This window comes from Coregonus clupeaformis, chromosome 21 (assembly GCF_020615455.1).
Source record: "Coregonus clupeaformis isolate EN_2021a chromosome 21, ASM2061545v1, whole genome shotgun sequence".
NCBI classification, from domain to species: domain Eukaryota; kingdom Metazoa; phylum Chordata; class Actinopteri; order Salmoniformes; family Salmonidae; genus Coregonus; species Coregonus clupeaformis.
The window spans coordinates 128988-156971 of NC_059212.1; the positions used below are offsets into that span (position 1 = coordinate 128988).

At 42.8% G+C, this 27984-nt stretch overlaps 1 protein-coding gene across 5 annotated transcripts; it reads left to right on the forward strand.

Moving 5' to 3' along the window:
- On the forward strand, positions 1-27927 carry LOC121534834 (protein kinase C and casein kinase II substrate protein 3-like). Of its 5 annotated transcripts, none has more exons than XM_045206139.1 (12): positions 1-443; positions 5809-5877; positions 5976-6051; positions 16010-16110; positions 16832-16988; positions 17256-17491; positions 20243-20398; positions 21396-21571; positions 22491-22611; positions 23763-23896; positions 24952-25048; positions 26633-26727. In XM_045206139.1, exons 4-12 carry the CDS (start codon positions 16057-16059, stop codon positions 26642-26644), a joined length of 1143 nt encoding a protein of 380 aa, XP_045062074.1. In that variant the 5' UTR covers positions 1-443; positions 5809-5877; positions 5976-6051; positions 16010-16056; the 3' UTR covers positions 26645-26727. The 5 variants fall into 5 exon arrangements, with proteins under 5 accessions (XP_045062074.1, XP_045062075.1, XP_045062072.1 ...); XM_045206140.1 differs by having other exon boundaries at positions 24952-25039; XM_045206137.1 differs by having other exon boundaries at positions 4-443; positions 24952-25112; positions 26633-27927.
- Positions 27928-27984: the final 57 nt, after the last annotated feature.

Genomic DNA, 27984 nt, shown 5'->3' on the forward strand with positions numbered 1-27984 from the left:
GGATGAATGGATATTGTGGTTCGCCACAGCATCTAATTACACAGCGCTGGAGACCTCTCCAGAACAACCAGGAGGATTGCCTTTGTACCTACCTGTCCGTCGGATAACACACGTTTTGGGGCTTTTGTTGCACTGTTTCTGACTAAAGTACATTTAACCAATTTACCGCCGATGATATTAGGCCTACCTCGTGAATTTGAAGGGGCAGGAAATCGAATAATTATAACTTCGTTGCAATGGCAGAGTGCTATCTACGATGGCCTTCGCTGTCTTCGAGAAAGTTTTTGAGCGAAATTGTTGATTCACTATCGAGTATGAAGAGAAGACTACTTTTTGCGTCTTTCGCCTATTTGGTTTGATCAAGGGATTGCTTTGGGAATTTTCGCTCCGGTGTTGGTAGGCTCCTCGAGCGCGGAGTGACGAAGGATTTTAAGCTGCAACAGGTATGTTTGTCGCAAACTGGATGGAAAAGGTAGTTCTGTTCCATTATGGTCGCCAAATGGTTACAGTTTTGTAACAACTTCATTCGTGTTTGCGTTTGTTCCATTGTTGCGGTGAACAGGAGTTACATTGTGTCGATAATGACCTAGAAAACAGCCAGGGTAGGCTAAACCGTATTTACGCCTATGGTTTAGCCTACCGACTCCATGAATGTAAGATCAAACATACATGGTGATTTATGTTGATGGGTGACTATCTCTTGGCACATTATTTAATTGTTTGGATTCACGTGATTTAAATACTCTCTAATGTGTATTTGGGTGGGTAGACAAGGCCGTGGAACAATCCATTTATCCTTGGGCTACTGTTGGCTGCACTCTTCAATGGATATAATCTATTAGGCTAATGCTATCCGACAGTAAACTATGTTGGCAAACATTGAAGACTTGGAGGTTTGTGTGAAACTGAGATGAATAAACGTTGTTAAGGCCAACTGAACAAATGCTTTGTCTGTCAATCTTTTTCAATAGATCAACAGTATGGCTATTAGTTGTGTTGTTGAGCAGAACAACTGGCAAGATCCAATACCTATAGGCTAAATTACACAAAGGATGGATTGTGGAACCTCCCATTGAAGATGCATTTCAATGTTGTAATAAGCCATTGGAAGATGCATTTCTTCAATGGGAGGTTCCCCAATCTATCCTATGAGAACAACCCCACCCTTTTTAAAAGCAAGTGTAATTTCATAGAAATAGATTTTCAGGGCCATTAAGCATGACCACTGATATGCCTGTTCCTAGTATACTTTGAATAAGTAAATAATATCTTGCTTAGTCAGAGTATGGCTATTCTGATACTTGTGCTGGTTATTGTTTAGCAAAACTGCTTTCTTTATGCAACAGAATTGGTTCTGTTCTCATTTATTGCAGTGTAGCCTATATGTTTCTCCTGGGACCCCCAGCCATTCTCCAAGGATTGGTTTGGGAATCACTGGCCTGTACTTGGTACACTATGTTAATGTATTACATTTTAGTCATTTAGCAGACGCTCTTATCCATTGGACTGACAGTTAGTGAGTGCATACATTTTTCATACTTTTTTCATACTTGCTAATCGAATCTACAACCCTGGCGTTGCAAGCGCCATGCTCTGCCAACTGAGCAACACGGGGGGCATGTATGACACATCACCTTGAGACAATGCCCTTGCCTAACTTTAAGGCTCACTGCATTAGACCCTGTGTGTCTATAATGTAGCCTATTGTGGTCTCACACTTGCTGCCAAGCTTTCTCATTGCTTAAATAACCCTTCCTGCTGTTATTCTATCTTGAGCCTGTAGAGCTGGCATTGAGAATATCCTGCCCCATGAGAACTGTGATTTAGAAATGAGAGATTCAGGCCGTCTGCAAGTAGCTAAAACAAGGCTGAGTCGGCCTTTCCTTAGGCTTGTTTTGTGGAGGCTAGTACTAACTGTGCTCTGTCCATTGATAGTTGACATTGCTTTTCACTCCTTCCTACATTAGTTTCAAGGATGGTAAGAGAGTATGAAAGATAAAAAATAAAAAAACGAACTAACTGTAAGTCGCTCTGGATAAGAGCGTCTGCTAAATGACTTAAATGTAAATGTAAATAATCTAAAGTACAGAGATATTCAACTCCAGTCCTTGACGGCCTCACTACTGCTGGTTTTCTTCTTTTTTTCATTGTTGTTGAAGATGACCTGTTGATTATTGACACCTCAGATTTTAGCACAGTGCAGACAACAGTATGCTTTTTAAAAAATTCCTTTGTTCTAAGTAGTTATTATTTGACATTGGTTGTGGAACAAACACGTCTTTGTTTCACATGACCAATTCTGGGATTTGAGGCTCACTTGGCCCTCCAGGGTAGGGTACATGGGGCTGAGCTGTGGCCAAACAGTGGATCCTTTTACTGGGGTAAGCGCTTCATGGAAGTTTTGCAGCAGTGAAAAACCATTGGGCTTGATTTCTGGATGTCTCACTTTAGAATTGAGGTGGCATTTGAGTTATATTCTTGCGTGTGCAACTGCAATCGACCGATCACTAAATATTCTTTAATCTTTTAAACAATTAATCTTATATTCAAGTTCAACTTGGAAAAAACTAAGCATGAGATTCACCTCAGGAACTGTATACACAACATTCATTTATGTAACTATTCCTGTATCGGTTGGTGACAGTGGAGAACACTTTGCACCACTGTCCAATCCACAGGGTTTTCCCAAATCTGTCCTGCCCATCAGGGCTATGGCGGTCACTAAATTTCATCAGCCGGTGATTTGTCAAGCAAATAACTCTGTCTCACGGTAATTGACCGTTAATTAACAAACACATTTAGCATCTCCTGGCTTCCACACACAGCCTACAAGCCACTGATGCAGAACTTTTGGAACATCTGCGTTTTAAAAAGTCTGTGAATCCATGTAATATAGCCTACACCTTCATAATAAATACATTATTTTAGACAGGTCTAAAGAAAATGTAGTCTATTTCAGAAGAACAGACTGGCACACTGAGTTGTCCTGATCTGGTTGTGGGTTACACTAGGTCATTTAGCAGACAAGATTTAGTTAGATTTCCGTGGCATTATTCTATAGTACGAAGAATACAATTGAACAAAGCTGAATAAAATAGAAAGGATATTTTCTCCAAACGATTTGAGGGAGTGCCCACATGCCACTATTGTGTTGAGCTGTTAACAAAGAAACAGGTGTTCCTATATGCTTAATTTAGAGTTATTAATGTAACTTTAGTTGTTCTACAAACGTTGGGCTATATGTTTTGATTTGTAATACATTGTAAGGCTGCTTGATGTGACTAATGAATTGAAAAAAGTCGCTTGAAAGGCTTGAGCTCTGCTTTGTTTTTTGCGCAGGCTGTACACACTTTATCAGTCTCTCATTCACAATTTGACAAGCACTTGATAATGCCTCAAATTTCACGGCGGCATCCCCTTTGTGTGGCTGTAATGCACCCTAAAACAATCCATGCCTTTAGTGGCCGTTGTGCCCTTGGCCCGGAGTGCTGCATTGTGCCCTTCTCCCTGAGTGCTGCGCGCTCTAAAACACCTCTCACTCACATGGCTCTCCATCACGTGATCGGGTCTTTCTCACAGGCTACAAGTGAAGACAGACACATCGGGGACAACTGCGCGCGTACTTATCCAATTCTGAGGTGCATATTGAAAATATTGGAAGAACTGTCCACATTTTACTTTTCGTCAGCCAACAAGATGAGTAGGCCTAACGAACAGCAAAAGCCTATGTCAATCTACTGTCCCCCATAGTACAAAAGTTGACCTGTTCTGAGCGAGGAAATCAATATTCCAAACACAGTCTGGGACAGTTGTGGGATGCGATAGATCCCTAATTAATACAACCACTAGCATAAAAAAAAAACGTTTTTACGCTATGTGGCTGATGCAACAGATCAGAAAGTTTAGCTTTAAATGTTGATAAACTATTAGGCTATTTCTTCACATTATAAATGCGCACATGGCAGTAGGCTATAAGCACAAATGTTACATTTAGTGCAAATGCAATTATGCATGTAATGCTTTTATTATAAAGGTGCAATTTTATTATGATAAATGATCTTCCCCAAACTTGAAACTCACGCGCTGCTTATGTATGCTAGTTAAGCTCTACACCCCTTGTAAAGCAGATTGATGTGCTTAATTTTAAGAAGTTATTTAGCCACTTTAGTTGTGATACAAACATTATCAAAACATATAGGCCTATGGGCTAGGCTACATGAGGTGTGCGACTATGATTTAGAAAAAGTCGCAAAAAGCAAGGCATTGTTTTTTGCCTTAAGCTGGGCATAATTCACAAGTGATAATATATCAATAGTGATAGGCTTATATTGTCACCCATCAGACTATTCTTGATTTAATCTTGTATTTACATATACTAAATAATATGTATGAAATTTGTTTTGATTTAGAATGGACCATTTATCATGCACCTGTCTCAACCGGGGCAGCGGGACAAAATACATGTAATCTATGCACTTAAATAGTGAATGGAGGACGCTTTTCCTGTGGTTCATGTTCATGCCAGCCAGGTAGGCTATACTCCTGTTGTAAAGCTAAGCAATGTGCTTAATATTAGGAAAGTTGAGAAATAAATATAGTAGGCCTAGCCTATAGAAAGCTGATGGGATCCTCCTCTTTTTAATAGAGGCCATCGCTCTGTTTTCTCACGCAATTGCATAGCCTATAGAAATGTTGCACAACATGAGCTCATGGGCTCTCATGAAGTGTTTGATTTAGATTTTTTTATTTTTATATTTGCATTGATTTCAGAGTGATTAGAGGGAAAATAGAGTGCTGAGTACTAGGCAGTTGGCAAGTTTGGTAGGCTACTAATGACCATCAGCAGCATCAGAGCTTGGAGAAGCATAATTACCGTGACTAAATGGTCACGTGGAATTTGACTGCCTTCATGACTCAGGACCGCTGGTGTGGCGGTAATACGGTCACCGCAACAGCCCTAATCAGCACTTCTCCCTCAAGTCTCCAGAAAACTGTTTTGGGACCGAGAGGCACCTTTTCATTACAACTTTGGCGGAAATACGTTCCTAGCGTGTGAGGACCGTGTTTGCTGGCTTCATAAATGCTAGCCAGCTAGCTAATATTTAGAAAAACTATTTTTTTGTTTAGCATAGTTATGCTAACCCGTTTGCTATCCCTTTAGTGTTGCTTGCTAGCTAGCTGGCTAGTTAGCTACAGTAGTTACTACTGCCATCAGTTGTTGTGTTATTACAATAATTTCTGTTCCAACCCTTGGTTGAAATTGAGAAAATGTTTGGTGTTCACACGTGTATTTGTTTGATTTACAACAGCAAAGGACCAAAAAATGTAATGAAATGTAAGATCTTTCACTTCAAAGTTCAAAAAGGCCTGGACTAAATCATTCAAAATCAATTTGGTTGAAAGCAAGTGATTCTCGTTTCTATAGTTTTTCACCTCTGGTAAGTTGCAGGTGCGTACAGGGTAAAAATAGCCATTCAACAAGTTTTGAAAAGAGAACCGAACATTCTGCTCCATTTTAAAGTGCAAGGGTACCAATATATTTGACCGCACCTGTAAGTAACCTTGTCTAAGCCCTCCAGCCCAGGGTTGGAAACATAACATTGGGGCTGAAGTTCCAACATTTATTTGGCATTCAAACTGATTCTTTATCTTATTTGATTCTTAGCAGGTTATTTTAGATGTGTTTGTGATCCTGACCTTACATAGTTGGAGGGTCTCTTCCAAGACCATCATACTGCGTAGTTTTCCAGCACACCCATGACTGGTTTTCTAATGCTTCTGTGTGTGGTATTTCACTCTCTAATTCAGAATCTGCCACCTTTTGGAGCCAGGACTTATTATAACCATCTGACTGCCAGCCTCAGTCATGCTCTGACCGTGAGTGGTTCTCCTCCGCTGCTCATGCTGTGCTCCTCTATACTCTATCTCTCCCTGTTATCCTCAGTTAGATCTCACACACTGCCTCTCTCTTCCAGTGCCGCAGAGAAAGCCAAGTTCCTCGACAGGGACATAATCTTTGACCTCATCCCATCTCATTTCATTTAATCTTGGGTAAGTCCTCTTCGGGTTCCACTCCTATGCAATTTGTGGATAATGCATTTTTATGTTTTAAATCTTTTTTTTGCCCTATGTGCTACATTTTGGTCTGACTGAATATTTTTGGATTTGGTATTCTGTCTGACCTTTGGGGTAAACTGTTTCCCCATTTCTGAGGTATATGATGTCATCTCCCTCGGTTAGTCTTCATCTATACCGTGATTCACACAAGAACGCCTGGCCTCTTAATCCGATAATTACAATGTGTGAAGTCTTTCTTCGCAAAACAGGTGTTACTCAGTCACTATCGATAGCAATCAATGAGTAATATTCTCTGGTGAGTTCTTACATGCTATAAATGTAAGGCTTCAATAGTATGCAGCACTCTAGTGTTTCCTTTGCTGTGTAAACATATATTCCATGTTGTAGCAACACAATTGTTTGGTTTGGTTTGTGAAACTCTGTGGGAGTATCACCTTGTTCTTCAGTGCAGGACTGCTCTATATTTAGTATTCAGACCCCTTGACTTTTCCACATTTTTGTTAAGTTACAGCCTTAAATAACAAATGTTCCTCATTAATCTACACACAATACCCCATAATGACAAAGCGAAAACAGGTTTTTAGAAATGTGTGCAAATGTATTACAAATAAAAAAACAGAATTATCTTATTTACATTAGTGTTCAGACCCTTTTGCTATGAGACTTGAAATTGAGCTTCGGTGTATACGGTTTCCATTGATCATCCTTGAGATGTTTCTCAACTTGATTGGACATGATTTTGAAAGGCACACACGTGTCTATATAAGACTGTAAGTCGCTTTGGATAAAAGCGTCTGCTAAATGGCATATTATATAAGGTCCCACTGTTGACAGTGCCCGTCAAAGCAAAAACCAAGCTATGAGGTCGAAGGAATTGTCCATAGAGCTCAGAGACAGGATTGTCGAGGCACAGATCTGGGGAAGAACACCAAAACAATTCTGCAGCATTGAAGGTCCCCAAGAACAGTGGCCTCCATCTTTCTTAAATGGAAGAAGTTTGGAACCACCAAGACTCTTCCTAGAGCTGGCCGCAAGGCCAAACTGAGCAATCGGGGGAGAAGGGCCTTGGTCAGGGAGGTGACCAAGAACCTGATGGTCACTCTGACAGAGCTCCGGTGTTCCTCTGGAGATGGGAGAACCTTCCAGAATGACAACCATCTCTGCAGCACTCCACCAATCAGGCCTTTATGGTGGTGGCCAGAGGGAAGCCACTCCTCAGTAAAAGGCACATGACAGCCCGCTTGGAGTTTGCCAAATGGCACCTGAAGCACTTTAAGACCATGAGAAACAAGATTCTCTGGTATGATGAAACCAAGGTTGAACTCTTTGGCCTGAATACCAAGCGTCACGTCTGGAGGAAACCTGGCACCATCCCTACGTTGAAGCATGGTGGCAGCATCATGCCGTGGGGATGTTTATCAGCGTCATGGACTGGGAGACTTGTCAGGATCAAGGGAACGGAGCAAAGTACAGAGATCCTTGATGAAAACCTGCTCCAGAGCACTCAGGACCTCAGACTGGGGTGAAGGTTCACCTTCCAACAGGGTAACGACCCTAAGCACACAGCCAAGACAACGGAGTGGCTTCGGGACAAGTCTCGGAATGTCCTTGAGTGGCCCAGCCAGAGCCCGGACTTGAACCCGATCAAACATCTCTGGAGAGACCTGAAAATAGCTGTGCAGCGACACTCCCCATCCAACCTGACAGAGCTTGAGAGGATCTGCAGAGAAGAATGGGAGAAACTCCCCAAATACAGGTGTGCCAAGTTTGTAGTGTCATACCCAAGAAGACCCGAGGGCTGTAGTCGCTGCCAAAGGTGCTTCAATAAAGTACTGAGTAAAGGGTTTGAATGCTTCAGTTTTTTATTTGGAATAAATTTGCAAAAAAATCTCTACATGTTTTTGCTTTGTCATTATGGGGTATTGTGTGTAGATTGATGAGGAGGGGAAAAAAAACAATTAAATCAATTTTAGAATAAGGCTGTAACGTAACAAAGTGGAAAAAGTGAAGGGGTCTGAATACTTTACGAATGCACTATGTTGCAGAAATCTAACAAGGAAATTATTTCCAGAGGATTCTATGCTTGCTCAGACTTTGAACTGCGCTTTCAGTGAAAATAATAGCTGCACATGCTGCTTGTATACATTAATCAGATTAATGACTACAAGTTTCCAGTGTGGTTTATGAGCTCTTAGCTTCTCCTTAATATGACCCAATGTTGGAAGAAAACAGGAGCCAATGTTCATTCTCTTACTCTGTCAGCATGGATAACATCCCGAGGAGACGTTTTTAGTTCTGTACAAGTACAGTATAACTTAATCTCTCCAGCTAGTGTTTCTATCTCTAGGTTTTGTCATTTATGAATCTAGCTGGAATGTTTGTGTGTCTAAGCAATGTAAGTAAACCAGTTCCACATGCTACAAGTTGTTCTCAAAGCCACATCTAAGTGTGAAGGGGGCGGAGGGGTGAAAGCTCCCATAATGGGTTCAGAATGTGCTGCCATTCGGTATCCAATTTCCCTCTTTGCTGTTCAGTCCTTGGCCTACTAGCCCATAAATACTTGTTTCCAGCTCTGACTTGAGACGACTAGTGCCCTTTTCCATTAAGGGTTCAGCAATGTTCGACCCAAATCCCTCTGACTGCTACACAGGACCTGCTGTCTTCTGTCAGCCATCCCTGTCAGCCATGCCCCTGCTGAGGATTTCATCTCCCAGAGATTTAAACAGACACATTCCAGTTCTGCTAAGTGATCTGGATGAACTGAGCATGCTGCCTAAACAAAGTCGGTGACCGGTGGAACGTAAACATCCTCTGACACAGGGATGATGTCCAAATGACGGCCTGCAGCACATGGTCTGTTGCCTCTGAAGTTTGTTGCTCAGCTCACACATGGTGGTTATGTGCTTTCAAGTGTCAGGGGTCTTCCTTAATGCTTGTCATATACTTCGTTTTCCTCAGCATTTAGGAAAACTCTTTATGATCCTCAATATAGAAAGGTTGCTTTCAAGGTTTTTGTTAGACAATATAAATAGAAAAGGAACAGTCAGGCAAGGACCTATTGAATTTCATTAATTCTTTTTGAGTAATGTTTTGTTTTTCAACATTACATGTTTGGGGGGGAGGTCGAGGGGATTTTATAGGGTTAAAAAAAATGCTGAAGATTGAGGATGTAATCTCTGAGTAAAGGCTACATGCAAAAAGACCCAGATACCAAAGTGTGTGATTCTGCAGCCTGTCATGTTTACTGACTTAATCTTCGGTAGTATGAATTGTGTGTACTCTATAGGTGGCAGCTCTGCTTTCTGCGCTTATCCTTGTGATTTCGATATGTCAGTATGGAAAAGCCATCTGTTCGATTTCCCCCTCATGTTTCGGTAAAGGACACTAATAACCCTAAATTCCATACATGTATGGCATCTGTAGAAATACATTTCATATTAGTATCTATAGAATCCGAGCCTTTGGCCCCTCCAGAGACTAAATCTGTATCAGTATGTTGAGTCCAATGTGACCTAGATACTCAAGCTGCTGAAATGTCTTACTTATGCCGTCAACTGGTCATTGAATGGAGATTAGTGGTGGTTGACCCCTCCTTTACCCGCCCTACGATCTGCTTGTTTTCACTCATCGTTCAGGGGTTACATTACTTTACCCCGGGCCTCAATCCCTGTTGTCATGCTGCATCCCCAAACCACCTAACTTTTCCACTCTTGGAGGGTCAGAGATATTTACTTTTCAATTAGCAGGCCTTGCTGAAGTGAGCCTCTCATAGAGATTCCTGTTTTGGCGTGTTTGTGGGAAATGCCTCTCCTGCTAGCGTACATTCCACTGCCGCCTGACAGCACTGCCCCTCCTCTCTTTGCCAGCAGAAAGTTCAGGGATGTTGAATGTCTAAACTGTCTCCCACACAATGAGCCTCTTCTCTGCCTCTTCAACCCAAGCAGTCCATCCATGATGATCTGTTAATACCAGTCCTGTGTGAATGTAAACAAGCAGCTTATCACACTAATAGCTATGTCACACTAACTCTGTCTGACTGAGGTCTTGCAATACTCACCAAGGGTATTCTAAGGAAATTATGCGTGTAACATTTTCCATTTAACAGTAGCTAGGTTTCCATCCAATTGGAACACATTTTAATGCGAATATTCTAGAATCCGCATAAAGAAAATATGCGTATTTTACTACCAGTAGTGTTTACCACCAAATTGACTATTTGCGGCTTAAAATCAGTGCGTGATGACGAAGAGCACACAATGTACTTTTTCGCTTACGTTTACATGTACTGGGAAAAAAATATAAAGTTCAGTGTTTTCCCGTTGCATTTTCAACTCTACGGATAGTTTTGTCACAACTGTTGCGTTAAATAGCAAATGTGCCTACTCTGGTCTTGGCACCTGCGCTCTAGCCAACAGCTGGCAGATACAGTGCAGGTAGGCTGTCCAGGTTGGCTAGTCTACATTTTACAGGTGAGATTATTATGGATAAGAGCAAGAATATTTTTGTCATGCAATCGATTATCATGTCACCAGAATAAGACCCTCGATATTTATTAGAAAGCAGCATCAAGCTCATCACCGTGCACTTTCACCACCATGTGAGGTTCATAATAACTTATTTCATCTGTAGCCTAAAACAGCATGGTTTCCCCGAGTCGTAGTGGGAGGACCACACCATCTCATCGCGTGACTCCAAATTGACTCCGATATGATGGTTATACATCAATATTTGCACATAAAGGTGTTTCTACCGCCATTTCCACTATAATTAATTTTACCGACACAAGATCCCACCACGTCGAACAAACTTATGTCGGCATTTATAAAATTACACCGAAACTTCCTGTTTCCTTCAGCAGTAGTGATTTTCTTTTATATACTAAATGAATTTATTTGCATAAAAACTGTGGATGGAAACAGGGTTAATGTCTATCATATCTGTAGGTCCATTACCTGTATGAATTCTAAAAATAATGGTGTAGTCCATCTATGTCCACTACATGACCAAAAGTATGTGGACACCTGCTTGTTGAACATCAAAGTTCAAAATCATGGGCATTAATATGGAGTTGGTCCCCCCTTTGCTGCTATAACAGCCGCCACTCTTCTGGGAAAGCTTTCCACTAGATGTTGGAACATTGCTGCGGGGACTTGCTTCCATTCAGCCACAAGAGCATTAGTGAGGTTGGGCGATAAGGCCTGGTTAGCAGTTGGCATTCCAATTCAGCCCTAAGGTGTTCGATGGGATTGAGGTCAGGTCTCTGTGCAGGCCAGTCACGTTCTTCCACACCGATCTCGACAAACCATTTCTGTATGGACCTCGCTTTGTGCACGTGGGCATTGTCATGCTGAAACAGGGAAGGGCCGTCCCCAAACTGTTTCCTCAAATTTGGAAGCACAGAATCGTCTAGAATGTCATTGTATGCTGTAGCATTAAGATTTCCCTTCACTGGAACTAAGAGGCCTGAACCATGAAAAACAGCCCCAGACCGTTATTCCTCCTCCACCCAACTTTACAGTTGACACTATGCATTGGGACAGGTAGCGTTCTCCTGGCATCCGCCAAACCCTGATTCGTCCGTCGGACTGCCAGATGGGGACGCGTGATTCATCACTCCAGAGAACACGTGTCTACTGCTCCAGTGTCCAGTGGCAGCCAGCTTTACACCTCTCCAGCCAACGAATGGCACTGCGCATGGTGATCTTAGGCTTGTGTGCAGCTGCTCGGCCATGGAAACCCATTTCATGAAGCTCCCGACGAACAGTTATTGTGCTGACGTTGCTTCCAGAGGCAGTTTGGAACTCTGTAGTGAGTGTTGCAACCGAAGACAGACAATGTTATGCGCTTCAGCACTTGGCGGTCCCATTCTGTGAGCTTGTACAGTGAGGGGAAAAAAGTATTTGATCCCCTAATGATTTTGTACGTTTGCCCACTGACAAAGAAATTATCAGTCTATAATTTTAATGGTAGGTTTATGTGAACAGTGAGAGACAGAATAACAAAAAAAAATCCAGAAAAACGCATGTCAAAAATGTTACAAATTGATTTGAGTTTTAATGTGGGAAATAAGTATTTGACCCCCTCTCAATCAAAAAGATTACTGGCTCCCAGGTGTGTTTTATACAGGTAACGAGCTGAGATTAGGAGCACACTCTTAAAGGGAGTGCCCCTAATCTCAGCTTGTTCCCTGTATAAAAGACACCAGTCCACAGAAGCAATCAATCAGATTCCAAACTCTCCATCATGGCCAAGACCAAAGAGCTCTCCAAGGATGTCAGGGACAAGATTGTAGACCTACACAAGGCTGGAATGGGCTACAAGACCATCGCCAAGCAGCTTGGTGAGAAGGTGACAAGTTGGTGCGATTATTCGCAAATGGAAGAAACACAAAATAACTGTCAATCTCCCTCTGCCTGGGGCTCCATGCAAGATCTCACCTCGTGGAGTTGCAATGATCATGAGAACGGTGAGGAATCAGCCCAGAACTACACGGGAGGATCTTGTCAATGATCTCAAGGCAGCTGGGACCATAGTCACCAAGAAAACAATTGGTAACACACTACGCCGTGAAGGACCGAAGTCCTGCAGCGCCCGCAAGGTCCCCCTGCTCAAGAAAGCACATATACAGGGCCGTCTGAAGTTTGCCAATGAACATCTGAATGATTCAGAGGAGAACTGGGTGAAAGGGTTGTGGTCAGATGAGACCAAAATGGAGCTCTTTGGCATCAACTCAACTTGCCGTGTTTGGAGGAGGAGGAATGCTGCCTATGACCCCAAGAACACCATCCCCACGTCAAACATGGAGGTGGAAACATTATGCTTTGGGGGTGTTTTTCTGCTAAGGGGACAGGACAACTTCACCGCATCAAAGGGACGATGGACGGGGCCATGTACCGTCAAATCTTGGGTGAGAACCTCCTTCCCTCAGCCAGGGCATTGAAAATGGGTCGTGGATGGGTATTCGAGCATGACAATGACCCAAAACACACGGCCAAGGCAACAAAGGAGTGGCTCAAGAAAAAGCACATTAAGGTCCTGGAGTGGCATAGCCAGTCTCCAGACCTTAATCCCATAGAAAATCTGTGGAGGGAGCTGAAGGTTCGAGTTGCCAAACGTCAGCCTCGAAACCTTAATGACTTGGAGAAGATCTGCAAAGAGGAGTGGGACAAAATCCCTCCTGAGATGTGTGCAAACCTGTTGGCCAACTACAAGAAACGTCTGACCTCTGTGATTGCCAACAAGGGTTTTGCCACCAAGCACTAAGTCATGTTTTGCAGAGGGGTCAAATACTTATTTCCCTCATTAAAATGCAAATCAATTTATAACATTTTTGACATGCGTTTTTCTGGATTTTTTTGTTATTCTGTCTCTTACTGTTCAAATAAACCTACCATTAAAATTATAGACTGATCATTTCTTTGTCAGTGGGCAAACGTACAAAATCTGCAGGGGATCAAATACTTTTTTTCCCTCACTGTATGGCCTACCATTTTGCGGCTGAGCAATTGTTGCTCCTAGATGTTTCCACTTCACAATAACAGCACTTACAGTTGACCGGGGCAGCTCTAGCAGGGCAGAAATTTGCTGAACTGACTTGTTGGAAATGTGGCATCCTATGACAATGCCACGTTAAGTCACTGAGCTCTTCAGGAAGGCCATTCGACATTGCAATTTGCGCAAGGGATAAGAAGTAATCAGGTAGGCCTTTTTTATGACGTTTTCCACCGGATCAGAGCATGACACTTTTTTTCACTTTCATGCTGAGTGGTTATCGGAAGGGAGAGAGCTGAAAAGATTTTTAAAATAGGCTACGTTGAGGAACTATTGTCATTCTCAATTGATAAAAACAGACTTTGTTTACTTGCTTTTTGAGGTGAAGAAAAAATTACTTTGAGAAGCTCCACAGTGATGGTGAGTTGAGACAATCAGAAATAGTAACAAATCCCCAAATGGGCACTACTCAAGCCTACTCAAGATTTGACAGGAATGCTGCAAACAAAAGACAATTAATAAACTAACAACTCGTAAATGGAATGAAATAAACCTAAACTTGTTTCTCACAAGTGTAGCCTAGGTTGTGCGCGCTGCAAACAACGTGTCCACTCCTACAATGACAATGGAAAGACTGTAATAATATATTGAATGCATTAACAGAAGTTACCCTAACCAAACAAACATTGTAGATTAGAAATGATGGTAATTAACGGTAAATGTACTACTGGTGATACTGGTGTGCCATCGCCACGGCCTCCACAATGGATTAGTCCACTCAGACAGGTGTCTCGTGTGCCATAACCATTTTTAAATATATTTGCCACTGCTTGACTAAAAATTTGTTAGAACAACTGCCTATCGACAAAACAATCGACCAGTCGACTAAATGGGGTCAGCCCTACTTGATAGGGAGCAGCTGGTGTTTTTAGCAGTGCAAAGTCACACCGTATAGCCTTGGTAATGAATGTTCCCCAGAATCCCCAGTCTTCCTCCCAAGTTATTGTGTCTGTCAAAGGAAGCAGTTTGACCTTGGCACAACTAGCTAATACAATCGGGAACAGGACCGGGGGAAGTTGACGTATAGGGAACTGAACTCTGTACAGGGTACATTTTGAGGTGGAAATTCATTTTCACCTAGTTTATTGACTTTAAATTTTTTTATCTAGATTAGATTTTATGGCATTTGTTTTAATTTAATATTGAATTTATCTTGTCAATTGACCATGCGACAATTTTTATTTTCAAGCATATGAGTGTACTAGAGCTCAAGGAATGTGGATGTGTCGGGGCTTCGCTCTTGAAAAACATATTAGATATCAGCTATTTGGTTGGCATTGGATGAAGACTTGCTATTAATATGTCTGAATGTAAGTGTGGTGGTGGGTGGACCTGGATGACAGGGCATCGTTATCTTAAAATAATGTATTTTTATTTTATATATTTTTTTACCCCTTTTTCTCCCCAATTTCGTGATATCCAATTGGTAGTTAGTCTTGTCCCACTGCTGCAACTCCCGTACGGACTCAGGAGAGGTGACGGTTTGAGAGCTGTGCGTCCTCCGAAACAGAACCCTGCCAAGCCGCACTGCTTCTTGACACACTGCTCGCTTAACCCGGAAGCCAGCCGGACCAATGTGTCGGAGGAAACACCGTACAACTGGCGACCGTGTCAGCGTGAATGCGCCCGGCCCGCCAAAGGAGTTGCTAGAGCGCAATGGGACAAGGACATCCCGGCTGGCCAAACCCTCCCCTAACCCGGACAACGTTGGGCCAATTGGGTCTCCCGGTCGCGGCCGGCTGCGACACAGCCCGGGATCGAACCCGGGTCTGTAGTGACGCCTCAAGCACTGCGACGCAGTGCCTTAGACCGCTGCGCCACTCGGGAGGCAGGGCATCGTTATCTTAAGAGCCCAAGTCATTCACCCCAGCCCCACTCAGCCTTGCTAAAACTAGTCTGTCTCTGCCTCGGCTCAATCCTCTCAGACAGAGACGGACACTCCCCTCACCCTAAGGGATTTCTGGATTACATCTTCAGGGTTAGCTCTGCGAGGAGAAGCTATGGGGCCTTTTCTACAGATTAAGGATGTGGCGTAATGCCAGGTGACTGGATACGTCATGTGTGGTGCCATGGATCACTTGGTCAGAAAATACATGCGTTTGCAGGGTCAGGGTGAAGGAGAAGGGGGAAATTAAAAATACTCTGTAGTTTTATTTTTCTGCCCAGCCACTGCTCTGGAATTAAATGTATGGACGCTTGCCAAGTAGGGCAGCAACTTACTTTTCCGTTGTGATGACATGCTATTTGCTGCTGTTGCTTTTGGCAATTTTCCTGCATTTTCTCTTGAATTTGACTCCCAGAAGTTTGAGTGGGTTGCACCAAACTATATCCAGCTCCGTAGTCCATCGACAGTCAGTCTTACATGTTGTTCTCTCCTCAGTTTAACAGATAGCCGCCATCATTCCGTGCTGTAAAGGCAACCCCGAAATGTCTTCCAATGGAGACCTGCGAGACGTCGGGAGCTGCGAAAGCTTCTGGGAGGTAAGCTCAACAACTACACCCCTACACCCACAGGGCTGCCAACCCTGTGGAGCTGACCAATCTGGTGTGGAAGTAGGACTACCACAGGACTGCGCCCTCAGGCAGCCCTCCATCGTTTGCATGGAAGGCTCTTTTCAGGAGAATCACTACAGGGCAACACACATAATGAGTCCCTGCTGATTTATACATTTCCATGCCCTGGCTATAAGAGGTTCCTCATCCCATTGGCTCCTCTTCTCCCCCACCTCATCAGGCTTGCCCCATCAAGTTATCACTTGCTCTGAGGAAAACTAGCAGCAGTAGTCATCTGCTCTGTGCATTAAAGGGTTCAGTGTTTGGTTATGTGATGTAATATGTCTCTCTCCCTGGCCTGTGGCATTCTCATTTAACTAGCAAACTAATCTGTCTGACTTGTGTGTGCTATGTTGAATGGCTTTATAGATATGTACTACATATCCTCTGCAGCAGTCAACAAAATAAGCTGAGGCATGGACATCTGTTTAAGTCTGACATTTACTGCAAGCTAAGGCCACTCCGGATGATTGTCCAGATGTTCATGTGCTCTCTGTATTCAGAGGTCAACTGTGGGTTGTCAAATTTTCCCAGCCTTCTCTCTGTAACTGGTACATTTCCCAGATCGTAAGTCAACGCCCATATTTCCACAACCTTCTCCCTATGTAGCAGATCTTTCTTACACAAGTATATGTCCATCTTTACTTAGCCGGGGCACTACAAGAGGACGGTGAAGCGTATCGACGATGGACACAAGCTGTGCAACGAGCTAGTCGGCTGCTTCGCGGAGCGGGCCAAGATTGAGAAGGGCTATTCCCAGCAGCTGAGTGACTGGGCCAAGAAGTGGAGGGGCGTGGTGGAGAAAGGTGAGTTGGCCTGGTAGTGGACGGACTCATTCACCATGGCCACCCCCAAAATAGAGCCTGTAGTGAAGCTCATATACTGCCTCAACCCGATCTCATTCTCACCCTGTCAGTGACTAGTACAAAAAAACGGATATGACACCCATTCCCAAAGATATAGGTCATAATTTACTGGTTGGATAATGACTTCACTCTCATTGAATGACTTGGAGCCTAGTGTTATTGGAGTGAAATGTATCCATTAACCCTGTGACTTCTCTCCACCTGAAGGGCCTCAGTATGGCACCCTGGAGAAGGCGTGGCATGCCTTCATGAATGCCGCTGATAGGCTGAGTGAGATCCACATGGAGCTGAAGGAGCACCTGGCTGTGGAGGACAGCGAGAAGGTCCGTAATTGGCAGAAAGATGCCTTCCACAAGCAGATGATCGGAGGGTTCCGGGAGACAAAGGATGCAGACGAAGGATTCCGCAAGGCACAGAAACCCTGGGTCAGGAAACTGAAAGACGTGAGTGTCGCTCTTCTAACCAGTTTAATGTTCAGACATAATCAACCCTGAATGACCAATAATAGATTAGTGTACTTTGTGTTATTGTTTGATTTGGTATTTAATTAGGATCCCAATTAGCTGTTGCGAAAGCAGAAGCTACTCTTCCTGGGGTCAACACCAAATATGATATAATACAGAACATTAATGTCGCTCGTCCCGTGTGTCTCAGTTGGTAGAACATGGATCTTGCAACGCCAGAGTTGTGGGTTCGATTCCCACGGGAGACCAGTATGAAAAAGTATAAAATAAACTGCTCAAAAAAATAAAGGGAACACTTAAACAATACAATGTAACTCCAAGTCCAGCAGCAGGACTGCTACCGCCGCCTTTGTGCAAGGAGGAGCAGGAGGAGCACTGCCAGAGCCCTGCAAAATGACCTCCAGCAGGCCACAAATGTGCGTGTGTCTGCTCAAACGGTCAGAAACAGACTCCATGAGGGTGGTATGAGGGCCCGACGTCCACAGGTGGGGTTTGTGCTTACAGCCCAACACCGTGCAGGACGTTTGGCATTTGCCAGAGAACACCAAGATTGGCAAATTCGCCATTGGCGCCCTGTGCTCTTCACAGATGAAAGCAGGTTCACACTGAGCACATGTGACAGACGTGACAGAGTCTGGAGACGCCGTGGAGAACGTTCTGCTGCCTGCAACATCCTCCAGCATGACCGGTTTGGCGGTGGGTCAGTCATGGTGTGGGGGTGGCATTTCTTTGGGGGGCCGCACAGCCCTCCATGTGCTCGCCAGATGTAGCCTGACTGCCATTAGGTACCGAGATGAGATCCTCAGACCCCTTGTGAGACCATATGCTGGTACGGTTGGCCCTGGGTTCCTCCTAATGCAAGACAATGCTAGACCTCATGTGGCTGGAGTGTGTCAGCAGTTCCTGCAAGAGGAAGGCATTGATGCTATGGACTGGCCCGCCCGTTCCCCAGACCTGAATCCAATTGAGCACATCTGGGACATCATGTCTCGCTCCATCCACCAACGCCACGTTGCACCACAGACTGTCCAGGAGTTGGCGGATGCTTTAGTCCAGGTCTGGGAGGAGATCCCTCAGGAGTCCATCCGCCACCTCATCAGGAGCATGCCCAGGCGTTGTAGGGAGGTCATACAGGCACGTGGAGGCCACACACACTACTGAGCCTCATTTTGACTTGTTTTAAGGACATTACATCAAAGTTGGATCAGCCTGTAGTGTGGTTTTCCACTTTAATTTTGAGGGTGACTCCAAATCCAGACCTCCATGGGTTGAGATTTGATTTCCATTGATAATTTTTGTGTGATTTTGTTGTCAGCACATTCAACTATGTAAAGAAAAAAGTATTTAATAAGATTATTTCATTCATTCAGATCTAGGATGTGTTATTTTAGTGTTCCCTTTATTTTTTTGAGCTGTGTATATGCACTCACTACTGTAAGTCGCTCTGGATAAGAGCATCTGCTAAATGATTGAAAATGTAAAAAATAAAATTATTAATAGACAAGAACAGCTCAAGGACAGAACTACATACATTTTTAAAATGGCACACAGCCTACATACACTATATATACAAAAGTATGTGGACACCCTTTCAAGTTAGTAGATTTGGCTATTTCGGCTACACCCAGGTGTATAAAATTGAGCACACAGCCATGCAATCTCCATAGACAAACATTGGCAGTAGAATGGCCTTACTGAAGAGCTCAGTGACTTTCACCGTGGCACCATCATAGGATGCCACCGTTCCAACAACCTTTCCAACTGATGAATCTAGGTTTGGCGGATGCCAGTAGACCGGTACCTGCCCCAATGCATAGTGCCATCTGTAAAGTTTGGTGGAGGAGGAATAATGGTCTGGGGCTGTTTTTCATGGTTTGGGCTAGGCCCCTTAGGTCCAGTGAAGGGAAATCTTAATGCTACAGCATACAGTGACGTTCTAGACGATTCTGTGCTTCCAACTTTGTGGCAACAATTTTGGGAAGGCCCTTTCATGTTTCAGCATGACAATGCCCCCTTGCACAAAGCGAGGTCCATACAGAAAGGGTTTGTCGAGATCGCTGTGGAAGACTTGACTGGCCTGCACAGAGCCCTGACCGAATGCCGACTGCGAGCCAGGCCTAATCGCCCAACATCAGTCCCCGACCTAATGCTCTTGTGGCTGAATGGAAGCAGAGCTGTGTCAGTTGACTATGCAAACAATTTGGAATTTTCAACACATTGTTTCATATAAAAAGTCAGTCTCTCCTCAATTCTTAGCCAAGAGACTGGCATGCATAGTATTTATGTTATCCCTCTGATTAAAATGAAGACCAAGACGTGCCGCTCTGTTCTGGGCCAGCTGCAGCTTAACTATGTCTTTCTTTGCAGCACTTGACCACGACTGGACAATAATCAAGATAAGACAAAACTAGAGCCTGTAGGACTTGCTTTTTGGAGTGTGGTGTCAAAAAAGCAAAGCTTATTATTATTATTATTATTATTATTATTATTATTATTATTATTGACAGACCTCTCCCCATCTTTACAACCATTTAATCTATATGTTTTGACAATTACAGTTTACAATCTAAGGTAACACCAAGTAATTTGGTCTCCTCAACTTGTTCAACAGCCACACCATGAATTACCAGATTCAGCTGAGGTCTAGAGCTTAGGGAATGATTTGTACCAAATACAATGAAGATGTGTGGTTGGTGATTATTAGTAAATAGAGCAATTCCTCTGTCCAAGGTGGAGTCGTCTAAGAAGAGTTACCACCAGGCCCGTAAAGAGGAGAAGACTGCTTTGACTCGCGAGACCCATGCCAAGGCTGACCCCACCAAGTCACAGGAAGAGGTCCGCAAATTTACAGACCGTGTCGAGAAATGCAACCAGGAAGCAGAGAAGGTACTGAAACTCCACCGATCATATGTGAACAATAAGTGTTCAGCTAGGTAGTCATCAGTTTACATTACAACATTTATTTTAGTCAAGAGGCTTGTGAGGTCATTCAGGTTTTTTGTTACATGCTGTACTTTAGCTGGAATCCTGAGCCTTTTGAACCTACTGTTAACCCATGAACACAAGTAACAAGCCAACCTCTTGCGCATTCAATATGTTATTTGTACTAGCCTTATAGGGTCAGCTAATGGGACAGTCCAGTCTAAATAGCGGATGTGTCGGTGGAATTGGTTCAGTGCAGTTACAAAGCTTTGTTTTAGTTGGTGTGCTGTCTAGAGGCAGCATGTAGTCAAGTGTGAAATTGTGGGTGGGGAAGCACATACCGACGTGCCTTTTTAAAAACATGACTGTTTGGCGTGATAAGACTTGTCAGGTGGCAGCCTTACAGCGACAAGTAGAACGACTGGGAGCTGTTGTTTTTGACTGGCTGGATCTGTGGAGGCTGTTGTTAGTCTCTCCCACCATGTCTAAACTATAATGTGCTGTAGGAAGTGCACAGTAAGGTCCCATTGATGAAGTTGAGTTAGTAATCAAAGCTTTCCTAGTTTAAAATGTAGGGCTAGTTTTGTAATTTATACAGTAAATCCTTAACTGGATTTATGTCTGTTTACTTGCCCACAGCAAATATCTTGAGGCTACACCCCGTTAACGGCTCTCTGTCTGCTCAGGGAAGGCAGGCTCTTTCTCTTAGATGACCAACATGCCAAACAACATTAGCTACTTCAAAGCCAAGTGCTTCCTGGCATCTGACAGGATTTTTTTATTTTTATGTATAAATATTTAAAATGGTATAACAGGACAAAATATAATATATACAACATTCAGACGAAGTTTGGCTAATGCGTTTTTACCGTTTACTCCCATTGTTTAGCACGTAAAGATGGTGATTCTGTGTCTGAAGCCAAATGGATATTTAGTTGCAGTGTGTCTGATTTAACTCCAGGCAAAGGAGCGCTATGAGAAGGCTTTGGAGGAGCTGAACCGCTGTAACCCACGCTACATGGAGGACATGGAGCAGGTGTTTGAGATAACCCAGGAGGCTGAGAAGAACAGGCTGTGCTTCTTCAAGGAGGTCCTGCAGGACATCCACAAACACTTGGACCTCTCCAGCAAGGATGGGTAAGACAATCACACATTCTGCTGACTAGTACCTCTACCCTTGTACTCAACTGTGCAATATCTTGAGTGAAGTGAGGTCATCTTTTATTTTTTCTGGACACATCTATTTATGGTTAATGGTTAACAACGTATCATGGTTCATAATGTTTTTTTAAATAAATATATTTTCCTCTTATCTTGAATTGGGCGCTGGACATTCTTTGCCACTTACAGGTATGATGTTGAGACATTAGTAATGTTTTACAGTTGCATAGATTGCACACGATTGAACAGTAGACTTTGAGCGTGGGCATCTAATAGTGCATTCTATTTCGTACAATTTCCTACATTTCTGTTCAACAGTATGTGGACACAAGGAGTGAATGTTCAACTGCTGGTGTTGTCCATTAACTACCAGTCTTTCATATCAGGTCCTTACTCTATTTAGAAAAGGGCCAGGTGACCATGGAACTGTTGATGGTTGGTCTGACCTTCCGGCTAAACAAATATTCGGTGGAATGTACCCACATTCTTATAGCTTGGTATTGCCAGAGATTGAGATAAACCTAGCAAAGTAAAGTACAGTAAGGGTGGACCTATGTGTTTGACTGGATAAAGTCCACCAATCCCACAACAAAAACACCCTCAGTCACACATTCCAATAAAAATGTTGAGGTAATTTCAGTTTTATTTATGGACCTCTGCATATCCCCCAATTTTCTAAAATGGTACAAAGTATTTTTGTATGTTCCTAATGGTTTTTGAAGTGTGTGCTCTCATTTTGCCACATACCCCTGTTATCCTGTGTATTCATACCCAAGATGTTCACATTACATAATTATCCTTTGCATCCACACACGTGTTGAATTATATTGACCACAGTATTGTGTTAAGTGTTAGAATGTGACTCCAGTGATTAACAGAGGAAGTTGTCCCTTAGATTCAAGGTCCTGTACCGTGACCTGGGCCAGACCATCACTGCAGCCAATGACAGCGAAGACCTAAGGTGGTGGAGAAACACCCATGGGCCTGGCATGAGCATGAACTGGCCGCAGTTTGAGGTAAAGGACATTGTCTGTCTGTAACCTTTTTTTTTTATGTAAACAATTGTCTATTGACTTTGAGGGCACATGAGTTACAATACAAATTGCATACCGTAAGCTTATAACAAATAGGTTGCCTGCGTTTACTGATTATCAAATAGTGTATATATATAAAACCAAAACATCATTTTACATAATTATTTGGTAAAGAAACATTGTCAAAGGTGTACTGTTCATATAAATAGGAGGTCTTCCCCATACAGACATATTGAGCTCTTGTTTGAACTGTTGGTCAATTCAGAAAGGGGATGACGTTGAATGGGCCCTTGTGTGACATGTGGACCTGAGTGGGTTCTGGAATGCTGGAGTGCTTTTTCAGAGCTAAAGCCTGCTCTGACTACCCCACACACAGCCCAAGGTTCCTGAGCCAGGACATTTCAAACTGCTCCTCAGTCACCACCTTCACTCTACTGCACATGCAGGAGGCTGCAAAATGCCGCTTTTCTATTTTGTGGAAAATTACAACTACTGTGAACAAAAAATCCTCTACTTCATAATGATCAATTTAAAGCTGGCAATAGCTGGCACACAGGAGCATGTTGATCTGGAAACCGGCCTTGGTTTACAGTTCCAGGCAAAGCCACTGTGAAGCTTGTGGAGAGTGAGAATGAGGCAGCTCTCCTCTGTCTCCTTAGGAATCTTTTGGCATTCCCACTGGTTTCCCCGGACACAGGGGCCCTTTGTCCTGGCTGGGGAGCAGCACAGCTCTTTGTAGTGGCTTCAAAAGCACTCTGATTATTTAGTATCCTCCCAAAGATGATGCCTCAACATGTGACTGGCGAAACTGTATCCTCAGTTATCTGTTAACTGTTTGTTGTCCGTTTCTCTTCCTCTCCACCGTTCATCAGATGGTGATTTTGGTTTTGATTACAGGTCTGTGAGGTGGCTGTTCTTTTGTGGTGTGTGGGTTTGATCGACTGCATTGATAAAGAACACAATAGATATTTCACTCAGTAGTGAGAGATGTTCAAAATAAACTATTGTTTGGAAGAAGCCACTGTATGTGTGAAAGAAAATGGGATGTTACCAGCTGGTGATAGTCAGAAAACATATAAAATAGTTCCATGCTTTTTAAAGTGTATTTTATAAACATTTGTCTGTTTGTCCAGGAGTGGTCCCCTGAGTCAAACCGCTCCATCTCCAACCAGAAGGCGAGGAACAGCCGTGCCGAGGACGTGGTCACCCTGACCAACATTGTCCCTTCAAGCGAGGAGGCACCCCAGACCCCTCAGGAGACCACCAGGTAACTGTGCTCTCTGTGACCTGCACATGACCTCTCCGCCCTGCTCTCCCTGCTCTATCACAGTAGCTTCTGTACCAAATTAGCTGTCCAAATGTAGAGCGAGAGATTACTCTTTGACCGACTGCACCACTATTCATGAATTGTCTTCTCAGCTTTAGGACAGGTATGTCATTCCTCTTCTATAATACAATAGTTGCCTTGTGCATGGAGCAGGAAAGACTTGGAATAATAGTTGTTTAGTACAGTATCTTGTTATTGTGACTCACTATTCCCACGGGACTGGATGTTTATGAGGAGTACTTTTTTTTTTTTTTTGTAATAAAAATTGATGACATTGGTACTTGAGGCCAAGTTTTTTTTCAAAAACATGACAAACGAAAGGATGACGTAGTTTATTGTGTTAACTCTCTGTTGGTTTGCTCCAAAGCTGGTTTGCTCCAAATACATATATCTGAGGTGTTTACACTACAATTATTCCAGCTTTTGAAAAACTGTGTTTGGCTTCTGCTACTGTATTTGTCTTGTGTTTCTTAGTAACCGTGGTCCCCCAAGGAGTTTAACTTCCTGTATCCACAGAGAGCTGCACCCTCTAATTAGTGTTTGTACCAGTGGCCTTGTGTCTGTGTCTTTGTCTGTTTGTTTTCATGCGTTGAATTTAACCTCCATATTCAGTTAACATACATACACCAATCACAGTAGATGTTCATACAGTGTCGCTCTATCTTGGTGTGTGAGCACTGAGATCAAATGAAGGTATGTTGATTTATTGTGTCACCTTTCATAGAACTTGTTGGGGGAAAGATCTGTGGTCACTACCACCCTCTGTTGGTTAAAAGTTATCGCTACAGTGACATAATGAGAATACATGGCCCGCTTTATAAGACGTTTTGCTAGATGTCTGGTTTCAGCCTCCATGTGTAGTTTGGAAGAGAATATTACATGTTCATAGTTTTCTTCACACCATCCTTGTATGACTACTCAGAAAGTACTAGATTTATTTTGCTTTTTTGCCAAGGGATACTAACCCTCTGCCCTTTTTCCTTTCCTGTCAACAGAGGGGTCAAAGACTACTCATCAGACTGGTCTGACGAAGACATCCCCAAAAAGGTCATCGCTGCTAATGGGCTGGAGGACGAAGAGAAGGTAGAAGGGGTACGAGTTAGAGCATTGTATGATTACAATGGGCAGGAGGCGGATGAGCTGAGCTTTAAAGCAGGTATTAATCCCTACTAATGCTTATTAATGTCACTGGACATCAACACACACACACACGGACCAATGCCTGCACTTTGGTCTGAATGCACACTTTGTTTTGCTAAACTAGTGGCATGGATATTAATTCACCATTTGTTAATTTGGTCTATAAAGGTGTTTCAAATGTAAGGACAAACAACAGTGGGTGAATTAATACAAATGTGATTTACACAACCTGAGCTTCAGATTTGAAGACACTGTGCAGCAATATCATTTGTATCCTACCACATACATGATTTAGTTATGGAAAGGATATGTATTGTATATAATCAACCTTGGTTCCCTTTGGTCTGATTTATTTCCAAATATATCCTTGATATAATTATTTCAAAGGATATCCTGTTTGAAAACATGATTGTATTTACAGCTTTGGTTGAAGTTACTCATCCTAATTCTGGATGTTTAACATTCAAAATAACTATGTAAAAAATAAGAATGCAATAAATGGTGTCAAACAAAATGATTATCAAATGATAATCCATTTTAAACTCCTACAACTCCTCAACAATGCAGGTAAGTGTTGCAATTGATAGTCATGACGATTGTTTTGAGATGTGTATGAATTACCTTGAACTGAACTAGACTCGTCATTTGTCAAGAGACTTCACAAAATTCAGTTCTTTATCCTAGATGATTCCTGCCAGCTAAAAGGCACAGGGTAACATTGTCCATTATTTTGTTTAGCAGTTAATTCACATGATCACGAGGACCCTTGTTACGCTAGTGAAAATAAAGCTGCCGGTAAGGCAGTGTCATGCCCCTCTGATTGGTGGGGCACACTCAAGTCTCCCTCCCAGTGGAGCTTAACCAGTCTAAGCCCACATTAGAGCCCAGTCTAACTGGGAGCCAATGTCCTTGTCTGGGCTATCTCCTAGATTAGTAGATATCTTCACAGAGGGGGGTCGTGCACCCTTGGAGTTGGAGAGGATACTGGATAATATGAGTTGACGTGCCCATGTAGAGAGATCTTAGTAGACCTTAGTTTAACTCTGATCTGCACAGTGGCCTCGCTTTTGGTCTACTTTGGTTCCAGTCTTGAGGGATCACAAAAGGCCAACTGATTTGAGACAGGGCAGGGGTTAATGATCCTTTGGAGAAGGAATAAGCCCTCACACTTGTCTTCTGTGATGAGCTTTTTCTTTCTAGAAGAGCACCTCTGACTAAACTAAGTGATATAGATAGATGTCAACATTTAAGTCATTTCAACCATTTGGATAAGGTGAGAACATGTACACAGGTAATTATGCTGCCACCTTGTGGTGGTCCCTGTAACAAAATTGAGATTCAGAAGTCCAGCACAAATAATAATAATACATGAATATGGATGAATTATGGTGTATGTAATTGCACTGAGAAGATAATGTTTCACATTCCCAGCAGGTAGTGTCAGTGGAATATTCCAGATATACATGGGACTGGAAGAAACAGTGTGAGTTATTATTAAGCATGCTCCCCTGTGCCTTCTGCTCTCTCATCACTCAGGTGAAGAGCTAATGAAGATGGGTGAGGAGGACGAGCAAGGCTGGTGCAAAGGGCAGCTGGGCAACGGAGAGGTGGGCCTTTACCCTGCTAACTACGTCCAGGTCGTTACGTCCTGATGACCCGCCCCCTTCCTGGGGAATAACGCTGCCAATGGTACTACAGAGTACAGACACCATGAAAATTACTGACAGACAACTGACAGCCATGCCAGCGCAGACAGTCCCCCAGAAGACTGGATGTGCTTGGCATTTTTGTTGAGACAGCTGTTGCTCTTAATTTCACGAATAATGAAACGAGAATACAGTCCAAATTAAAACGGGTGTTTCCTTAACAAACTACTAGAGGATTCATAACAAGAATGAAGGTCATCATCCCATGGACTTTATCCTCAGTCTTTGTGAGAGACATAACCAGTACAGTGCCTTTTGAAAAAGATACCAGGGAAGGCTGTTTGCACAGCTCTCCTCTGCCATGTGACTGGCAGCACTCCGCAGTGGATTAGGCTGGGTGACGAAATGAGCAACCCCTGGAGGACAGGATAGTACATAGCAAGTTAACTGATCACGCGAGGATGCCTCTGCAAGAATGCAGAAACGATCTCACTCTTCAGTTGTGCATCAACTTTTGACATTTCAGTAGCTTTCACTCAAAGCACAATTCACTTCAAGTATTTATTAAGATGAAATGGTATGCACAGTTTTCACCTGTTACTTGCAGTTTCTTTACAATATGTTGTGTACTTCACATGTTCTTCATTTTCCCTAATATGTTTAGTATGTAAAAGTACGTAGATACACTTCATATTGATAAGGGTATGTTTGGGATAGTTAGTAGATTAAGGTTACATTGCATTCAAACCCACGTTGGTTCGCTGTGCTTGCTTAGATATATATTCTTCAGTACGATAGCCATACTTATGTGAGATGAGGGATATGAGAGTAATTCCATATCGCCTATTTTGCAACAATTTTTTTTGTATTAGAATTTCTACCTGCGGTCAGACTTTTATTTGCATTTTAATTTATTTTTCTTGTTTAAATCATTTTAATTTTATTTTTTTGCATTTAAACTAAAGCAACTAAACCAGGGAGAGTAAGACTTGTATAAGTTAGTTGATTTAAACCTTTGGGAAGAAGTGAGATGCAGGTGTGTACAGCTGAGACTGGTTTGAGGGCAATGGAAACATGTCTGTCTCCACGGCTCTGCACTCACTGTGAACATGGTTTTACATGAAACTACTGTAACAAGCTAATCTATGTACAATTCAGAAATAAAACATTTGAATCAAATCCCAATCCACCAGCTTAATTATTTTCACTTTTTGTCCTATGAGGATAATCAAGTAGTATTGT

Bases quoted from the DNA above. Each gene is read 5' to 3' on its own strand.
- LOC121534834 (XM_045206137.1), top strand. From the start codon at position 16,057: ATGTCTTCCAATGGAGACCTGCGAGACGTCGGGAGCTGCGAAAGCTTC. The intron at 16,111-16,831 runs GTAAGCTCAACA...ATCTTTACTTAG, and splicing joins GCTGCGAAAGCTTCTGGGAG to CCGGGGCACTACAAGAGGAC. The intron at 20,399-21,395 runs GTACTGAAACTC...ATTTAACTCCAG, and splicing joins GCAACCAGGAAGCAGAGAAG to GCAAAGGAGCGCTATGAGAA.